Source organism: Amia ocellicauda, chromosome 11 (genome assembly GCF_036373705.1).
Source record: "Amia ocellicauda isolate fAmiCal2 chromosome 11, fAmiCal2.hap1, whole genome shotgun sequence".
Taxonomy (NCBI): domain Eukaryota; kingdom Metazoa; phylum Chordata; class Actinopteri; order Amiiformes; family Amiidae; genus Amia; species Amia ocellicauda.
The window spans coordinates 29804758-29825662 of NC_089860.1; the positions used below are offsets into that span (position 1 = coordinate 29804758).

Consider the following 20905-nt stretch of genomic DNA (forward strand, 5'->3'; position numbering starts at 1 on the left):
TAAAAGAAACTCAGGACTTTATTTTTACAGTGTGTTTTAGCATTGAGTGACACAGGCCAGGCAAGTGCAGTGGTCACTACAAGTACAGTAAACAGATACCAGTGTATTTAAAAGCTACAACTAAAAAGGTCTAATCCAGTGAATTAAAACAAAAACAAAAAACAGTTAAACTTTGAAGTCTGTTTTATATAGTAGTCATTATAGCTCTCCCCCCTAATATGTAAAACATTCTTCTTTGACTATTGCACTGTGTCCCACTACTACCATTGTGTACTTTTGTAAAGTGCATTGTCATATATCTGTCCCAGTGTCTATAGCTTGTCCCAGACACAGGAAACCAGTGCGCAGGAGCTTTGTTCTCACCAGACAGCCTCAGGCAGCGAGCCCAGTGCCGGGTATGACGTTTTTTTATACAAACGGTTCACACGGCTACCTCCGAGCTCACAGTCTCCTGAGCCGGGCTTTCTTTGCACCTCTTTGCTTTGCTTTGCTTCACTCTTAGGCTGATTTCTTCCCAAGCTTCTTCCAAATATTTTGCATTGTTTGTCCATCTGAAGAACAGACCTGAAACCAGAACCATTAAATGAGAAATAATAATAAAAAATGTCTGTTGACTGTAGGCACTTGAAACATTGTCGGGTACAACTGCTGTTGCTCTTTCTAAAATTTATTTTTTGATATCCTTTAAAAATCCTTCCCCCCCACCCAAACATTTCAGTATCTCAGTAAATGTGATTGTATTTGCAGCACAGTCAGAGCCAAAGCTAAGTATGTCAAACTACACTGCATTCAGTTTACAAGTAGACTACAGTATTGTATAGTATTCCAGAGCCCACCTTGCCACAGCTGTATCGCCTGCGGCTGCACACAGGGCCAGATGGCCAGCTCCGTGGACTGGTACAGGGGGTTGGTGAACTTCGGTCTCACACTGGGTTGGCTGAGCCACTGCCACAGACAGTGGGTCTTCTCTTTCACACCCAGAGCACACCTGCAGACCACCAGAGAAGAGTCAGCGATTGAGTGGTGGGGAAAAGAAACTTGAAGTTAAGACGGCCGTGTCAAAATGTGCAGTAGCTTCCGTGTCAGAGGCCTGGCAGGTTCGGGGCTGCAGGAGGAAGCTGTCTCACTACTCCCACCCAGTGTTCATAAATGGAAATCATTTTTGACTTGGCTCCAAAATTACTCAAAACGAAATCAGTTTTATTACAAACTGATAATCTAAAAATCAAAGAAGAAAAAAACTAAAGCTTACAGCAGGAGCACAAAAACTCTCTAATCTTTATCTTAGCATATGTCGTGTTGTGATGAATGCTTCAGCCTTCCGCTTAAAAGAGTTTATCTTTTGTTCTCCACTATATTGTTTCCTGAAAGCTACACATGGTGTGGCCCAGTACCTGAAACATCACATTCTCACTGTGTGGGGTGCAGTACTGCAGCGAGGCAGGTCTGGTTTCTCCTTATTACTGTTGCTTTTCATTTTGAGGTTCGCCTCAGATAAAGGCATGAGCAATACACAGAAATATGCATTTCAATAAAAAGAGGAAGAAAAGACAGATAAGTAGATTGTGCTGGGCGGTGTGGCCCCTCACCTCTCCCTGTCGCTGTTGCACAGGAATGTGCCAAAGTTGGAGGCGTAGGCTTCCTGGAAGAGGCGAAGCAGCAGGGCCTCGCTGAACTCCAGAGCCAGGGGGAACTGCCGGCCCAGCTGTCCAAGGCAGTCCAGGAATAGCAGGAAGGTGGGTGCCTCATGGCGCAGGCGGGCGTGGGAGAAGGCAGAGTGGGCGCAGCGCTGCTGGAAGGGGTGGCCAGCCTGGGGCGGAGTGAGGCGAAGGGTCATCACTACAGTGACACTGACACATGCATAGATACACGCACACACAAAAGCACGTATCTGGACGTGTTCCTGACTTTGAATGCAACCGAGGGCCCTTACCTGCACCCACTCCCTCTCCACCAGTGCCATGAACCCACTCAGAGTGCGGCTGTGGGGGTCCAGGATGAGTTGTGCCAGCGAGGTGAGCAGGAGCGTGGTGTCTGTGCCCTCTGCACCATGGACCAGCACCGACCGTCCCTCCCTGCACACACAGGACAGACACACTAGTCAGCACCCAGCACTGTCCCTGAGACACCGTGCAGCTCAAGGTGGCCTCCTTGACCCTGGCACAGCACTGGGTGTGTATGCCTTCTCACACACAATCTTTAGAAAAATGATGTCACTTTTTATTAGTTCCAGACCTCTGATGTTCCCTGTCCTGGCTTTGTTTCTCAAAACTGGAACGGTGAGAGTTAGTCATACTGTCCTGAAAGCCGTTTACCATCCCATTGTCCCCATTCCCCCACCTTTGACTGGGAGCACTAAAGATTAAGCAACTGAATAGAGGGCTGTCACCTTTCCACACACTCTGCCAGCAGCCCCGCCGTCACCAGTGCCGTGTTGACATGGGACAGCCACTTGGAGTTCTCCAGCTTGCTCAGCCAGCGGTCCATGTTGTTGGACTGGTCATTGCAGGCCTCCACCAGCTTGATCAGACTCTCCTGGAGCACCTTCCCTCTGCAACACAGCCCAGCAGACACACACTGACTTGTACTGGCAGATGAAAAGTTTATATACTTTTTCTGTGTAATGTCTGTAACCTGTCCTCCCTCCCTCTCAAGCCTCTGACAGAGTCTCCTACCTCTCCAGGTTGCGGTGTAGTCTCCTCCAGCCACTGTAGTTGGATTTGGACTCGAAGCCGCCGCCTGTCATCCGTGCCTGCTGGGCCAGCTGTGGCGAGCGCGTGTCAATGATGTAACCTTGGTTCGAGCTGTCATTTACCGCCTGGAGGAGGAGCTCGTCCTCACGGCAGCGCTTCCGATTGGCTCCCGGCAGAGGCTGGCTACTGCGCATGATGACCTGTGGGGAGAGGGTGACACAGGGACTCAGCACCAGGTGGGACGTCTTTCACAGCCCCTCCATGCTCCCCAATCCCAAATATTCACACGTATGCAACCCTTCTCTCCCCCAGAAAGGATCCTTAAAGAATTCACTTATTTTTATACAAATACAGTGTGCTGTGTTAAACATCCTGGTATAGAATGAATAAGTCACACTAATGGACTCATCATGAGGTGAAATTCGTTCCTGTATTGTGCGGTTGTGTGCAATTTCATGCCATGAGGAATTCATTACTCAGGGATAAAGTCCGCTGTTTATTTTTCAGATGGAAAATGAATAACAAATCTACTTGGTATGTGAAAAATTCTCTGTAGATCAGTATCAGATATCGGGCAAAGGAGCCAACATGCACATGGCTTGAGGCTCAACAAAGCAAACACTGCTCCTTTGCAAAAGATAATGTCCAGTGTTTCTTCGACTGAACAACAAACTCTGCATCGTTAACAGAGAGAGAGTTTCATTCGACATCAGCGTGTTCATCTATGCATCTGTTGAAAACCACTATCACCACAGTTCTTCCTAATGTGTGAAAAACTGCTGTTACTTTTACAAAACCAGCGAAAGAACAACACAGTTTAATTTTAGTTCTGCGATCTGAAAACACATAATTTCTGCAGACAAAAAAAAAAAAAAGCAAATGAGAACTTGTTTCAAGTTGTTTCATGTTAAGAGTTGGTGTTCTTGTAGCACAATCACTTGGAGCATTACTGCTGTCATCTGATGAAGAATCCACTGAACATGTTTACTTTGTAATGTTGAATTTGAATGTAATTAGAGTTAATCTTGGGGTTTTCTGTACTCTTTTTGGTAGCTAATGAGATCTTGGCTTGACTTATAACAAGCTACATTTCACACAACTACAGTAATACACTTGGGGATTTGTGTTTTGCCCTTTGTTGGGGTTAATGAGCCAAGGAAAGGAAAACACAGCTATTTTTTGGGCAAATTCTCAGCTAAAAATAGGGACGTGAAATGAAAGCCAAACTCAGACTTCGAGCTAAAATAGATTTATGTTTCCCCCAGTGCATTTTTTTGTATTTAAAGCAGAGTTTCATGACTTTCTAGTCGTAAGACTGATGGTAAATCCTGTGCTATGTTTTTCCAGTGTACTAATATCGCAAACAGTGCAGTCCTGCATAGCTTTTCAAAACTGACAACAGTTTTAGCTGTTTTCTCTTTAAATTCAAGGTTTTATGTGTGTGTACATGTACAGAATATGGGTTTGTAATTCCACTCTGAGTCTCGCTGAGATCAGCTGCTGGTGCATTTGGAATGTTCTGCACAAATGTGTTGCATGCAATCTTTACTTTTAACTTCTATTTTGTAGTGCTAGGATGTGTTACCATGCCATTCTTCCTGTGGTAGTAGCTGAGAACAGGGAAGCGCCCCCCCTGTCTGAACTTAGCAGCCTTCCTCAGTGTCTCATCGTCGATGGTTCTGGGCACGATCACTGCAGGGGGGTAGGTGGGGCACACAGAATAGTCCTTGTTCACATCGCTCAGCCTCCACCTCTCACTCTGCAAAACAGGAGCAGAGTGCACTGGTGGTGAACTAACATAAAACCTAGTGGCCAGTGCAATTTGATGTGAAAGATTACACAAGAGACATAAGAAAACTGTGACGTAGGGGAAATTGTAGAAGCATGTGTATGTAAATTTGATCTGCCTTTTTCCGCATGAGTACAATGAGTCCTTATAGAAAGCACGTTTAAAAGCGTTCAACAGTTTGAAAAAGATCTGGGTGTTTTAGCTCTCATGTGTGTTCCATTGAATTTAGTAAGGTGTGCTTTTATTTTGTGTTGTTTTTCTGTGTTATAAATTGCTTTCCCCTATTTCCTCCCTTATGCCCCTCTCTGTGCTGTGTAAAGGAAGTGATACCTTTAATAGCTTGTCTGTGCCCACCCCTCTGACTTCCTTCTCCCCTGTTGATTGCTTCCTCTCCTAGTGTTGTGACACCCAGTGTGTGTTGAAAGTAGAGCCGGAAACCTAGCTCTTTCGTGTGTTTGATTTACGATAAAAAGGTTTTGTTACGAGGTTTGTCAAGAATGGCTTTGTTCAGTGAGTGCTCAGTCTTTAGCATTACTCAAGCCAGAATCAAACTGAGCTTTAACAAAGATTGATCCCTACATCTGTATCGTATTTTAGAATTATCTTTCTAGAATTTAGTGGCTTGTGAAGTGATGTCTTATCTTGCATGTGGGGTCTTTGGTTCATGGAGATTCTAGTGTCTGTTTCATGGCTCCTACTCAATGAGATCACTCAATGAGTCGCAGAAATCCAGAGAGAGATGTACCTCCAATCAAAAGGTTTTTATTACAAGCAGCTGCAAGGAAGAGGTTCGAGAGGCAATCTCAAGAACAGTCTTAGAGAAATTTGCAAACTACAGGCACTTTAATGCAGACCAGACAGGAGAGAAAGATAACAGGCCCACATGTCTGTCCCGTGATGAGCATAAGTTTGGTTTCTGCCTGACAACTGCTCAGGAAGACACATATACAGTCAAACCGGGGAGAATGTTTCATATAAGGGCGGGGGGGTTGTACAATGTATCAAGCCCAAATTGCTGGTGAAAACTGGTTCTTATCAGATGCTGTTCTTCTAGGTATCAGGGTTGAACTACGGCGCAGTACCACAGCACAGTGAGACAGTGACCTTGTTTCACAGACACACAGGGAAAGAAATGCAGTTTTTCACTTACAAGGGAAGATATTTGTTCAAATTCCTGCTCAGGGGAGCACAAACCCCACTTATCATTGAGCCTCAGGGAGGTGGGTCTGTAGAAGAAGGGGTACATCTCTGTGACAGTGTCCAGGGAGGACAGGGCCTAGAAATGTAGAAACAAGAGATGTTTGTCACTGAACTGAGAACACTGACAGGAGAACAAAGCCTTACAGACAGACAAAATAGTGCTATCTGTAGATTATTTGAATGTCTGTTTTCTAGCACACACTTTTCCTTTGACAGATGGTCACAACCCAGTGCAGAAAAGCACAGTGAAAACAGAAAGATGAAAATAAGACCAGAAGATAACAGGTGTCAAATAGAAATTAAATGACATAAACTGTCTCAAGTAAATGAATACTGCCATCCTGAGAGCCAAAGACTGAGTCTGTCTGCACACTGCTGCCCTATCCTGCAGTTACTGTCTTACCTCGATGGAGCTGGCGATGTTCAGACACTCCTCCATGCCTGGGATGTCCAGCTGCAGGATGCACAGGTCTTTGCACTTGATAGTAATGGTCCCAGAAGACGTGGTAGACCTACACAAAGCCAATACGGTGCACAAATAAAAAAACTTCAAAGGCACTTATGTGGGGTGTGATGTGCCTGCGAGGAATGTCAGTACTCTGAAGGGAGGTATCTCAATGTTTGCAATAAAAGCTTGGATGCAACAACAACAGTAACAACAACAACAACAACAAAAAGTAATGTTTAGCCAGCAACTACAGCCCGGATTCCTTTATGTTTATCTGTTCACCAAAAAAAATTAGATTGCAGAGAACACAAATATAAGACAGTTCCTGGGGGCAGTTGTTACTGAGAATCTGAGGAAGAAAGTCAGTGTCCGATTTCCATCTTTTAAGCTACTCACACTAGGTGGCTAAATATCTACTGTGTCACTTTGTAGAAAGGCAAGTTAATTAATTAAAAACTTAATCAAAAATAGTGCATTTAATTTTCAGACTCAGTGTCATCCAGATTTTGGATAGTTCTACGTGGTGTGCACCACAGTGCTATACATCTCTAAGCCTGCACTGAAATGTAGAAAAAAACTACAAATTCAGTTTAGTCAACAGGCTCTGTGCTTTTCAGACCACAGTAACGTAAGCAGGCAGCCGCTTTGTAGTAGTTACACAGGTATGATATGCCAAAGCTTTAGATAGACATGACTTGTGATTCCAATGAAGGAGTGAGGTGGACACGCAGACACGCAAACACGCAGACATGCAAACACACACGCGAACATTAAGATAAGGGATAAATATAAAAAATAGAAACATGGTTATACATGTTACGGTTTGTAATTAATTAGTTCAATCTAGTTTTGAATTACTATAGCTAGGTTCAGGAAGAATGATCACAGTTATTAGGGTGGGGGGGAGAGAAATGAGGATTTAAATGTGGACTGAAGACAGAAAGCAAAGGGTAGAGGGTTAATTGGGTTACATCTCACTGAAAAATAACTGTTCCCCCCAGAATATTTAAATACATAGGAATCTCCATAAAAACTCTGATATAGACTGTGGGAACAGAACAAAATGCACAGAAAGACATTGAGGCGGTGACAATAGACAGCAGTGTTGAGGGTGCTGGGGTCTTCGTAGTTTAAGAGATGTTTTGGTGCCATGTGTTACCTGTGACTTATACAGCTGTATTCAGCATTTTGTCTTCGTCTGTCCCCCCTCACACACTTGCTGTACACCAACTTTGTCTTTACCCTAATTAGGCTCTCAAGCTAAATGCTCAGCAAAACAAACATTGCTCAAATGCAGTGTGTTGGCGGCCAAAGCACAGTGCAGCCTTACAAGTAAAGCAGACGACACACAGCTGCTTGTCCAACCTGTCACACTGGCCAGAGCTCCTACGCCGATGGCTCGGGTATCCCAATAGGTTCTCAACACTGATTAGAGGAGAGATAATCAGGGAGGGAGACAGGGTTAGCGCTCTGAGGTTAGTGACACGGAGAGAGGTTTCTGAATAGGCAGCTGACTGTTAATCAACAACTTGGCACTATTAGGGCCTGATTTTCAAAATTTGGTTAGTGATTTACTTATGAGAAATTAAGACCTACTCTTGAGTTGCAAATTACAAACTTGTACCATATCGTGTATTTTATTTGTAAGGAGTAGAAAGACACTTCTGACACTTAATTAGCGATTTGGTACAGGTTTGCACTTACCCATCAGCTAGTAAGTCAATGTTTTGATTTTGTCTAACCCAAAGTTTGAATTTATATTTTATTACATTCTGCAAGTGTTGAAAATCATGATGGTTTGTTGAGAGTATTGTGGCAACCATTCTGAAGGGGTAGACAGCCTGTAAGTATGTTACAGTAACTCTAATAACCATATGCACTGCCCTTACTCAGTAAATCGTTTACCAAATCAAAATCAGGCACTTAATTCTTTATAGCAAATGGGTTACAGGGAGGCTTCAGGTGAACTCACTGGCACAGATATGTGGACACCTGGCACAAATCATGGCAAATTATTTTTTGGCTTCACACCGATAAGTATCAAAGACATTAGTAAAAAAAAAAAAATCAGCAACAAAAACAAGAGGGATACTACTGGGATACCAGATCAAAGTGTAAATATGTGTCCTAGAACCAATCAGTGCCTAGAACACTAGGTTTGCTTCCAATCACATTATCACAGCTTCCCTGTGTATCACATATACGTGCTCCACTGTCCTATGATGTAGGAGCTCTCTCTCTCTACTCTTTCAATTCTCCTTTTAAATATATATTGGAGGGGGGAGAAAACAGAACAGTTCAGTGGTATTGGCTGATAATATACTCTGACAGGAATCAACAGCAGGGATACCTCTAAGCACCCACAGGGCTGTACATGCAGCACGGGAGGCATGAGAACACACATGAATGAATTAATGAACCGTCCATTTTTAAGTCTATATCTAAACAGCACATGCTTTTGACTGCTTTGCCTAGTAAACGCAGGGTGAAGGAAACCTACATTGTGCAAACAGTGCTGGTAACCCTTCATCCTGTTCAAGATTAGATCCAACAGGAAATTCCCCTGCAGACAAATCCTGTTTCTTTGCTGTTTGTGGGGCTCCACATCCATTGCTCTATTATAATTTGTGCACAACTCTACAAGATTGTTTTGGCTCTGTTCCAGGCATAACATTTCAAGGCCTGTATTGTTCTTGCAAGTTATTCATTTAATTTCCTTTAAATGTTTTACAATGGCTTCTCATGTGCCCTGCTATCCATTGGCATAATATTTGGTTCCCCCCTGTTGTACAGTAGTATAGTTCAGTTCACTGTAATTATTGTATGAATCTACATTTGCCCGGCACTGCTAGGTTTCAAGACAAACTAACAAACACAAAAAGCCACACTGATACAAATCATGGCCGTCAATTTTAGCCAAGCCACAACCAACTGATTTGATTGAAGTAGATCAATATATACTTGAAGAAGTCAAAAGTTATGTCTACCTTGGACAACAAATCAGTTCAAATGGAGATATTACAGAAGAAATCAAAGGTAGAGTAAAAATGGAATGGAGTTCATTTGGAAGAAACAGTACGCTGCTGAAACGAAATCTACCCACTTGTTAAAGAGAAAAGTATTTGAACAATGCATACTACCAGTGCTCATTCAGGGCTCTGACACCTGATCACTAAATGCACTAATGTTAGGGAAACTGCAGACACAAAGAAGCATGGAAAAATGTATGCTTGGAATAACAAGAAATTACAGAAAAAGAAATTGATAGATCCGGGAACAAACAAAAACATGTGCCATTATTGAATGTGTTACAATGGCAATGGGCTGGACATATTTCAAGAACAGATCAAAGATGGACAAAGGAAGCTATCAAATGGATCCCGAGAGATGAAAAAACACCTAGAAGATGAGCACACACAAGATGGGAAGATGTGTGTGTGTGTCTTACTTATTCCTATAGCACAGGATTGTCTCAGATGTTTTTATAAAAACTTTCTATGCCCTTGAGATAATATAAGAACACGTGTGTTACTGCTAGTGGGCTATTTACAGTCTCTTTATCTGCACATGCTTTCTTAAACAAATAATCCATGCAGAAGTGAAAATGTCCTTAATTTCTTTAAACTTCTTTCTGGACTGCAGTACAACCAAGATATATTTTAACATTATTTGTATAAGATCATCATATATCTTTGATGCGTCTTGCTATTATTAGCACCATTAGTAGTATCCGCAATTATATACATGAAGAAAATGAGTCATCCTGTATAACACACTGCCCATTATAAGTATTATTATATGCTATAAATAAGCCTATAATACTGTGCTGTCTCTATTGTTGACTGTAGGGTCTAACCAAAGGCAAAGCCATGGTCCTGACACCTCCGGCTCTTCTACTTGCCTTTTCTCGATGGCATCCACGTTTCTGAGCAGCAGCAGGAGCTCCACGCTGCTGTCGCCGTCCCTGGCGGACAGTAAGAGGTGATGTCCTGTCACACACAGGGTCCCCTTCACGGGTGGGTGGAAGGGCTGTGTCAGGACAACATCTTCCACATTGGCAGTTTTGATCAATTCCGCAAACTCCATCTGTAGATCAGCTCGGGTTCAGTGCGAAGAGAGAAGGACGCATCCAGTCACTCCATGTGGACGGACAGCTCGGCGGCGCAAATCACGCTTCCTAACCGCTGATGAGAGCAGAGCAGGGTGGTCGGGTGTCAAGCTATCCGCTTCCTTTTGTAAAAATGAAACAACGTGTATTTTGAATTTCCGATATGAAGGCACTCATGTTGTTGCAGAGCAGCTGAACTCCGGATAGCCTTGCTAGGTGCTTTCCAAAGATTGCCACTTTCCACTTTTGCTTCTCTCTCTCACTGGACAAGCAACCACTAAGACTGAAAAAAGGGGTAGCTATATCTTTCGTTTTCTTATGTGTGTGTGTGTGTGTGTTTTTCTTCTTTCTTTTAAAAAGGAAGTAAGTGCCCCGCATTGCAAACTCATTTAAATATTCGTCAACCACTCCATTGACCGTTTCCACCCCCAACCCCCCCAAACTCAGAGCAAGCAAATTGCATGACAGGCAGGAAACAGCGCAGTCAGAAAGCAGGCTCTGCGCACATGCCTTCATGATAACACATTGCCAGATCTGATCTCCGCCAGCCGTGTAACTCGGTATCAATGTTTAAGATCGAGAAACAGCGTCTGCTGTAAAGATGGTATAACAAATACAATACAGAGGTCTTTCAAACGTGTTCGTGAATGGACAAAGTCCCAGCTGGGGTGATCTACTTACCCAAGAATTTGGGCTGTTTGTCTATGTTTTAGCAAGACGATTAGATTAGCCTGTAACTTACTAACAACATGTCGTAAAACTTTAAACAGGGTGCCTAGTGTGCTTGGAATTAAGTGCCGATTTTCATTTTTATGTTTAAGGTTTAGGGTTTGTAAACGTCGAAGTGGCATGGAATGTTTGCCAGTCAGTTCTAGACGCATGTTGGTTCTAGAACGCGGTTTCTCACCTCCCAGCCCACACCACAAGAACATATTGTATTGTATATGAAACACATTTAAATTTAAATATAGTTAAGAACAGTAGCTATGTTAAAAGCAATAGCTGTGCAGTGGTGAGTGATTGTCCAAACATTATTATTATTGCCCAAACGTGTCTCTGCCAAGTTACCCAAAAAGTGTCCACAATCTCTCTATTAAACTACTGGCGCTTGCCTCTGGTTTCTGTAAAGGCAGTACTGGGTGGCGCTTTAAGAAGCCTGTAAACCAATCTGAGTTGGCTTGCTCCTTATCTATCCAGGGCTCTGGCAACTTCAGGATGTGTGTCACAGGCAAGATTTCATGTTTCTTTTGGAGCCAGACCAAAGTAAATATCAGATGCCTTAAATATGTATTCTACTGGCTGCCCCACCAACTGATGCTGTGACAGGCTTATATTGGGGTTGTTTGTCACATGTAAAGATACCCCAACATACATGTGACAACCTGCTGAATACCTAATTATGAATTAACATGTGAATTATCAAAAGATAGTTGACTGCTTGCTTACCCCAAAACACCATTATTACTAGCAATAATAATGATTATTTTTAACAAATATATCGATTTCCCCTACTATACTATTAAGGTATCTGCTCTCTGCATCATCTTTGGCCCCTATGTGGTCCATATACCCGCTTATAATTTCATCACTACGCCACTGCTCTGTTTGGTACTAGACCTAAGGCTAGGCAGTGTGTAATTGCTTTTACAAGCTTTGCCACACGGGGGCACTGTTTGTCTTTTGAATTGACTGTGACTATAGCTTCTCACAGCTTCTTAATCATGGAGGGTAAACTGTGCCAGAATGAATACTTTTAATGATGTCGTTTTTAATTTTGGCACAGTCTTTTCACCCTAATGTAAGGAGCGAGCCAGCAAGCCAACAAGAGATCTGAATAAAAAGAACACAGCTATTCTATACAGACTACACAGACGATCAGATTGTGCATATTGTTATTTTACAGATTAGTGGAATGTATGGAGTATGGACTGCTCAGTTAATACAATTGATCTATGTCAAGATTTCACTATACGTCTAGAAAGGTACAGTTAGTTTCAGTATTTATTCAATGTCACGGATTATAATTGCACTGAGTTTTCAGTTAATTAATTTAAAATATGTTTACATGGTATAAGTGAGCAGGACATTTCAAAGTTGTTATTTTTACAAAATACAAATGCAGCAAATGAAAAATAGAAGCATGGACTGATTGTTAAAATGTGTCCCAGTTACCATTTACTGCCAATTCAACTTGAGTTAAAAGGGAATTGAGGTGTTTTATAATAAGATTCCTGAATATCCTGGTGATTACACCCCTTGCAGAATGTGAACAGGGTGAGACTGTACCAACATTATAAGCGAGATCAATATTGACATGCATCCTCCTTCATAGCAGTAGTGTAGGTATATACATATGTTTAGTCAACCTATACTTGCGGGAAAAGACAACAGTACAACAGAGCAGTGTGATTGTAAAAATTAAATACAAAAATGCTCATCCCTTTCCTAGCAATCTTGATTGACAGGTTTTGAGTGACACTTAGCAATCCGCTTCACAGAAAGAGTGACGTCAGGTGTAGGCTCCCACTGTGTCACTGTAAGTGTGGCTTCTATAAGAAATCACACTGAGGTGCAATGTGGTCATTTTGTCTATTTGGGTCTGGGCATTGACCTAATAGCTTTTAGGTGTTAAAACTAAAAGTCGCACCAGCGTGTTACCTTAACTCAAACACACATTTCTCTTCACACGACTGCATTAAAAATAGCATTTCCTAGCAGTTACCTGAAAACAAAACAAACAAACAAACAAACAATATATATATATATATATATATATATATATATATATATATATATATATATATATATATATCTTCAGCAGCGTTGTGTGGGAATTTTCCATATTGTAATGCATAAAATAAAACCAGTTTTTATATAAATATATCTAGGCTATATTGAATACGATTAACAAACATTTACTTTTCCAAGTTGAGAGAGTGACGGGAAAGACTATATATGCGCAACACACAAACTGCACACTGAAGTTAACAGTGAAGAAAAATCAAGACGCGCACGTAATGTATGAGTGTATTTGCATTGTATTGTATTTTCCTATATAAATTAGGCGTAGACAGACTTTAAATATCACGAAGACTGTTAATATGTGACTTAACTCCCCTAAAAAATGATTGTTTTATGCTTATTACTCTGATCTGAGATCCTACTGTATCATTTTATTATTGCAAATGCATATCATCTTGTATTCCCGAATACAAAGAATACAATATATAATGCATAATTGGTTAATAATATCAGCACAGCAATGGTAACAGTAAAACACACACATACATATGCATTATAAAGAAATGGATAACTTGTGTGCGTATGGAACTGTAAACTGCAGTGAAAGTAACTCTAACCATTCTTGCGTTCTTTGTTGGATTAACCGCTAAATGAAGGTTGTCAGTGGATTAAACTTCCCTAATTACAGTGTCCCTGTTCCCTTTCTCATCGGCTCTCTTTAGTTTTTTTCTGTGGCACGCTTCCTCAAAAAAAAAAAAAAAAAAAAAAAGGGCGTCTCTCCTTTCCAGTATCTCAACAAAGCTATAAAAATAATGGGAATGTGCGTCCTGCAGCATGAACCCACTCCACTCCTGCCTGCAGTTCACTCTTCTCCCCGTCCAGTGCAGCCGGGCAGCCGCTGGGGTTGCGCACACAGTCCACTTCAATAAGTCCGGGCCATCCGACATGTCCAGCAGTGCGCCGGCCATGGACTTCAAAGAGCTGGGGGGCGAGGAGGACTCCGGGGGCGAGCTGGAGGATCTGGACAGCGTGAAGGCGCTGACAGAGAAGCTGAAGCTGCAGACCCGGAGACCCTCCTATCTGGAGTGGAAGGAGAGGTTGCAGAGCCGGCCTTGGCAAGGGGACGCAGAGGCGAGTGGCACCGACACCACGGACAGCAGGCTGGAGCTGCCTTGGGGGGTGAAGGGCAGACCCCCCGACGACACAGTGAGGAACATCTGCGGTTTCGACACCCTGGACGATGCCCTGGACTGGCTGAGGAAAGAGCTGGTAAGGACTCTGGCACACATGCGTGTCGGTGTTGCTGTATTGAAGCGTGCTGGTTTTGTCTGCATGTTTAGTTTGTATCTTTCCATAGATCTATATCACTTCCCCATCCAATGTACCTTCTCTTTCTCTCTTTGTCTAATATACTGTACATTTTCAAATTATTTTAAGTCTTCCAATATAAATATAAATTTAATAATAATAATAATAATAATTAGCAATTTATAGATGTAATGCTTTCATATAAATGTTTTTTGTTTTTTTAATTGTTTTAGTTTATTGAGCAGATTAAACACAGAGGTTTAGGACATTCACTGTTTCCAACACAATGCAGAAATGCTTGTTTAATGTGGTTGCCTGCTGCACCTGTGACATCATATTTCTTACAAATTGAAAGAGCAGTCTGGGCTTTTACTCTATATATAATCTAAGATTCACCTTTACAGTGGCAGTGCTAACCCTTCTTGTATCTTTTCTGCTGTGGTGGGAAGAAAGGGGGGTTTAAATGTCATACATTCTATTTGTAGGCAAACACCTGTGTTGTCGACTGTTTGGTTACCTGCAAAGTTCACATCTACGTGCAATGGGATGCTTCTTTGGGTTTTGTCTTGTATTTTTGCACGCTCTCATTGGAAGAGTGATATCTTTTTAATACCTCATTTCTAAAAGTAATATTTTATTAACAGATTTTGTGCATGCACCATTGAGGTTTCAGCGCCTGTTAATGGCTTGTCTCCATTCACCCACAGCAGGATGGGGCTTTAAGTTTCCTGCTGTTTATAATAGTCTGCTTTTTATTATAGAAGAGTGTTGTGAGGGCTGCCGTTTAATGAACTGGAAAATAAACAAGTTTGTTATACATTCCATAAAGTCTTGTTCTGTGGAAGTGTAACATCGTTTTCCAATTATGTTTTTACTTTGTAATTGAATACTATGATTTACTAAGTATATAAATTAAGTAAAAAAGCTATCAGCACTCGTAACAATATTTTTCAACCAAGCTAAAAAAACGCTTCAGCTATCAGGTAATGTAGTTAGCAGATGATTTGATTAATATTAATTATTTTATTATATTTCTTAGCAGACACACTAATCCAGAGTGACTTACAATCGGTACAATATATCACATTATGTTTTACATACAATTATCCATTTATCCAGCTGGGTTTTTACTGGAGCAATCTAGGTACAGCACCTTGCTCAAGGGTACAATCGTAGTGTCCCCCACCTGGGATTAAACCCACAACCCTCTACTCACCCTGCTGCCCGTATCATTTTGACATTGATACATTATCTCTATCTCTATCCCTGTTTGTTTATTTAACTGAAACTGTGACAGATTGCACTGTGCAGTTATAAAAAGCTGTGTGAATCTCTCCCATGTGCTTGTATGGGAAAATTATTTGAAGGAGATCTTAAAACTTTATTGTTGTGCTGTTGAACTTTGCTTGGGTACCTCTTGGATAACTACCCAACCCAGCCCTATGTAATCACTCAGGTTTGAATGAAAACTTAGACCTTTCAGGGAAAACAACAAAAGTTTCCCATGGGGGTGTAGAGCCGTCTCATGTGATAGATCCCCACTGTGCATGCAAATCCATCTGCAATCTGTCACACCTGGAAGATGTGGTGATAAGTAGTTACAGGGACTCTCTGAGGCACTCCTTCAGTCAATAGCTGGGTGTAGTACTAAAACACAGGGAGCTCAAAGTGCTTCATTAGGAGATCGGTGTCTTCTGGCTTGGGCACACCCACAAAAACTCTCATCATTTGTTAGCATCATTATGTTTTTATTCCATGTTTTCATATAATTATTGTGGGAGTTGGTGCACAAAGCACGTCAGTCTTAAATTCCCACTTGGAGCCTGTGCCTTACTTTGGGCAGTATGGCAAGCTGGTATGAATATGTCTGTTTAAAACTGCTGTCTGTCTGTCCCTCTATCTGATAGTTATATATATATCACCTGTAGTGTGTGTTGATGCTCTGCTAAATGTAGCTATTAGTGTGTAAAAAAACACAGAGAAAACCACTTGCAGGATTTTGACGCAATCTTCCTTCCTGTCCCTCTGTTGTGCCCGGCCAGCGGGAGATGCAGGTGCAGGACAACCAGCTGGCCCGGCAGCTGATGAAGCTGCGGGGGGAGATCCACCGCCTGAAGGTGGAGCAGGTGTGTCACCGGCACAAGGAAATGCTGGACGACGCCACCTACGAGCTGGAGGAGTGCGGCGAGGAGTCGGACCTGCTGTGCGACATCCCGCTGAAGGCCACCTTCGCCCTCTCCATGCCGCTCAAGCACATCGGTCTCACCAAGATGAACATCAACTCCCGCCGCTTCTCCCTGTGCTAGCGCCGCGCCGCGCCCCTCCGTCCGCTCCCTCAAGTGGCTCCAGCTCTTTGGCTCCCTTCCTTAAGGGTGCCGTTATTTTCATTGGAACCTTCCGGTGTTATTTTGGCACCTTTTGCACCGTGCACTGACAAGACTGAGGGGCTCTACTTTTATTCTTTTCTCCTGTGAAAATGTTTGCTGCTTTATGTGTCTGCAGGTTACGGCTTGTTCTCCTTCCTGTGCCTGCCTGAAATTACGTGCTTTTATTTCACTGCACGTCAAGAGATTTTTTTAAAATTATTTTTTGTACAGTTCCTTATAGAAAACAAACCAAACGTGTCACCCACATCATGGTGGTGATGTACTGCACCACAGCCTGTCTGCGCTCTCTCTCTACCAGCTTGAGCTCTTTAAGCCGAGCTGCTGCCTGAGGCCTTGCAAGGAGCTTACCAAGCACATGTGGCTTAATATCCCAGAGCCTGGTTAGCTTTGTGCTGCTGAATGATGGAATCTGTGGAAGACTTGGAGAACTTGTCAGAGTTCCTGTACAAGTGCATCTCTAAGGGTTTAGAACAACAGGCTTAAGACCTCTGTGTGAAGCATGTTCCCTGCCACCGCCGATAACCCCCAGCATGCACACCACACTGCCTCTTATCAGCAGGAATTGTAGCCTTTCTACGTTTCCTCCAGGGCTGCTAGTGCACACGCCCCCAGCTTTTTCCACCCTTAAGTCTCGGAGAGTGTCTGTGTCACGAGCCTCCGACCACCTCTTTCCCGTTGGTGAACTGGATTCGGTTGCTTTTATTTAAAGGACCTGTGTCACATAAATGGGCCTGAATAAACTGGCGGATAACACAACTGTGTTTCCATCCTGTAAAACCTCTAGGGGGGTATTTAAAAAAAATAAAAAAGGAAGAAATGTAACAGACTTTACTGAGGCCTTGCGTCTCCTCTGTATTTAACGGATCTTAAAAAAAGAGGATCTTATTGATTTGAAAGGGCAGAGGGTCTAGTGGGTGTAGTGATATTTAATGAATTATTTTGGTATATTTAACATTTACTCAGGTATAAAAAAAAGGAAAGCTTACACCTGGTTGTAAAAATCGTAATGTTTTATCACATTTGGAGAATGGAATGTAAAGAGATGTAATATTGTTTCTCTCCACTGTATATATAGGAGACCGAGCTCTGCTGCCTTTCCCCAGGCTTTATATATCCCTTCTCTTTGGACTTTGGCTCTGTTTTAAACCCAGGACAAGAGCCCCTGATAAATGATCAATGTTGTGCAAGTGGATGTGATGTCATAACTCACAATAATCGTGACTCATTATAAATTTGAAATCCAGCTTTAGTTCATAGGTCATTCATTTTAAGGGAAACTATATTCTCTCTTTTTTGGTTTACCTGGGCCACATGCAAACTATACACACTGATGGGTCTACCTGCTGTGACTGTGTTTGTAAAGCTGAAACAGCATTGTCTGTCACATTATATTGTTGTTTTGTCTGGAGGCTTGAGAATTACAGGATGCAATTAACTATTTTCATTAAAGATTGCCTTGTTTATTAGCTCTGCATTTCATCATGTTCTTTGTGCTTCTAGCCAATCAGGGTTCATTTTAGTCTGATGGATGAAAGTCTCCTCTGGGGATTAGCTTTCGTGTTGCCCTCTACACCTTCCCTGCTTCCCATTAATACCAACAGAGGAGCAGTGGCTACCCAATGTATGCTGGTGCTTCACTCACCCCTCCCCAAATGTTTATTATAGTGTTGACTGCAGGAAAACTGCTCTGCAATTACCGTTTTTGGCATACATCTGCCCCATTCATTTTGCTTTTTTTAAGTGTTTGTTTATGTATTGCTGTGAAATAATTCCATACTACTATAATTTATTTAATTATTATTTCCCCATTTTGTATTTAATTTGAATGTGTTGCTGGAAAAAGACTCATAGTATGTAAACAAAATCAATCATCCTGTTTTTTGTTTTGCTTTTTCTGCTCTCAGCACTTTGAAAGCCAATGGGTTGACACTCAAACAAGTGTTAATCAGCTGAGAGCCAACAGATCTGTTTGTGTTGCCAAAGCATGCTGGAGAAAAACAAACAGCTGAAAGGTAAATAAGCGCTGAGAGCTCCTTTGCTTCTACACTGCATGTTACACTTATCTGCCTGAGGTGCAGATTGCCTCCCTGCAGAGGTCTGCTGATGATATGGCTTATACTGAAATAACAAAGCAGGTTTTCTTGTATGGCACTCTAGAAACGTTGTGTCAGGATGGTGTCAGTGTAGTAATCCTGAGACCTCACTAAGGGGCCTGGGCCTTTTAGTGATATGGTAAGGTTGCTGCACTGTGGCATGGAAGACCGGGGTTTCGAGTCTCACCCAGGATGTTACATCAGCATCGGAGTTTGCTTTACAACAGGGGACTACAGGGCACCACTACCCAGTTCAAAGAGATGTGCATGACACCCAAGATGACATCCAAAGTCAAGGGGAAACTTGTAGTTGAGAGGAAGTGAAAAAAACAGGTGATGAAGAGAGATTGTCCCCCTGCAAGTCACACACACTCACCTAAGCTGTTACTCAGACAGCACAGTCCAGGCATTGTCTGCTTAAAACTGTTGTCACTACATCAGGAGAAAAGTGGAAACTTGCACGTCAAATCGAGACCTAATTATATTTAGGTGATGCCAGGAAAATTATGTTTGCATTGTTTTGCTTATGTGACTTTTTCCAAACTACTAATTATCTACCTTGCGTGAGATGTACCATTGTCAATATGACATTGTGAACCCCAAACAGAAAGGACTTAGTCATCGATATTTAATGACTGTGTGACAATTATAGTGATTGCACTGGAAAAATAGTGCATAATATGAAATAGGCAATGTAAGTAAAAATGTAACAATCAATGCCTTTTCCTAGAAACTCAACTCCATTAAACTGAATGAAAAACAGACTTCACTGAACGATTGAATCATAGCTTGACAAGCCAAGAATGGGTGACCTTAAAGCCTGTCCCAGTGCTCTGCACAGTAGTCTGCGAGATTCAAGAGATGCAATAATGTTAATAGTGTGTTTTATTACTGCTATTGAGCCACTGAACATCATAAAGCCTATCAAGGCCAGCTAAGCTGCAGAGGCATAAAACACAGTGACACTTTCCTATAGATAGCAATAATGGTATTGAGACTGACAGGACTGTAAAATGTACAGTGCCATTGCATATTCTTCAATATCTGTATGAGGTGCTTTAAATTAATCTGATATCCAGGAAGGTTTGTGTCCTATTAATGACTCCATATAAGTGACTCCTCTGAGGGGTAAACAATTTAAAAGTTAAAAGGTAGAACTTATTCAATTTCTGTTGCAAATCCCATTTATTCTGTAACTAATTAGCAAAAGCCATGCAGAACCTCTCAATGCAGGTTTCCACTCTTGTTTTGCCCAGTATTTCAAGAATTAGATATTGGTGTTCTTCCATCTCTACAGGAAGATGAGAAAAACCAAAAGCTTGAAGCAACCCAAACAGGTGACCAATGGTGAAAATCTAAGTATATTCATAGGCCTTATTATCAATGATTTGCATCCCAAAGGTCCTGAATACTGGTCTCAAAATAAAGGTTTGCACACAAGCTGTTATATATATCCTAAAGATCTGAAGAGATGTATATCTTTTTACTCTTTTACTATTCTTTCCAGATTTCTCTCTCTAATGGAAAGCATTGTGTTCCTGTCTCAGAGGTATTAACAAGAAGTCGTTCTTAAAGTACTTTTTTTTTGATAATGAGCTCTGTGTGTTATTCATGGCACTTTATGGTGGTATACCATGGTAAAGGACAATATAGTATAAAAACAATAATATGTGACCTCATGGTAAAAGCCTGGGAAAAGTGGTTATATTTTAAGAATAAACTACTCGAGGCTCAGGAGAAATTTGTACTAAAATGTAGCAAATTGAGGACCAAAAACACATTATCAAACACAATACCAAGAATATGTTGCACTGCAAAGAGATCTTAAGAAAGGCATCAGGAAAGCAAAGATGGACATAGAAAGAAACATAGCTCTTGGAGCTAAAACTAATGCAAAGAGCCTTTTCAATACTACAACAGCAAGAGATCAATAAAGGAGGAAGTGAAACAGCTAATGGGCAAAAATTGTACTATCTTGGAAAATGAACAAGATGTGGCAAATGTTCTAAATGAGTATTTCACAAGAGGTTTTTACAAAATAAAAACAGATATGCCACAGGTTAACAATCAGTCCAGTCAAACCCTAAGAGAGATAAGGATAAATGAGGAGGAGGTACTAAAAGGACTAGCAGAATTA

At 41.7% G+C, this 20905-nt stretch overlaps 2 protein-coding genes across 4 annotated transcripts; one reads left to right on the top strand and one right to left on the bottom strand.

Moving 5' to 3' along the window:
• LOC136763387 (myotubularin-related protein 9) lies at positions 1–10631 on the bottom strand. 3 transcript variants are annotated; one of them, XM_066717361.1, is made up of 11 exons: positions 10032–10631; positions 7496–7555; positions 6086–6194; positions 5633–5758; positions 4279–4452; positions 2676–2893; positions 2390–2551; positions 1934–2075; positions 1590–1810; positions 837–988; positions 1–564 (listed from the first exon to the last, which is right to left on the bottom strand). In XM_066717361.1, exons 1-11 carry the CDS (start codon positions 10214–10216, stop codon positions 422–424), a joined length of 1692 nt encoding a protein of 563 aa, XP_066573458.1. In that variant the 5' UTR covers positions 10217–10631; the 3' UTR covers positions 1–421. The 3 variants fall into 3 exon arrangements, with proteins under 3 accessions (XP_066573458.1, XP_066573460.1, XP_066573461.1); XM_066717363.1 differs by lacking the exon at positions 7496–7555 and having other exon boundaries at positions 10032–10630; XM_066717364.1 differs by lacking the exon at positions 10032–10631 and having other exon boundaries at positions 7461–7549.
• A 2486-nt stretch (positions 10632–13117) lies between these two features.
• Positions 13118–18141, top strand: fam167b (family with sequence similarity 167 member B). The gene is made up of 2 exons (XM_066717371.1): positions 13118–14249; positions 16331–18141. The coding sequence occupies exons 1-2, from the start codon at positions 13815–13817 to the stop codon at positions 16592–16594; spliced, it is 699 nt and encodes a 232-aa protein (XP_066573468.1). The 5' UTR covers positions 13118–13814; the 3' UTR covers positions 16595–18141.
• The last annotated feature ends 2764 nt before the right edge of the window (positions 18142–20905 follow it).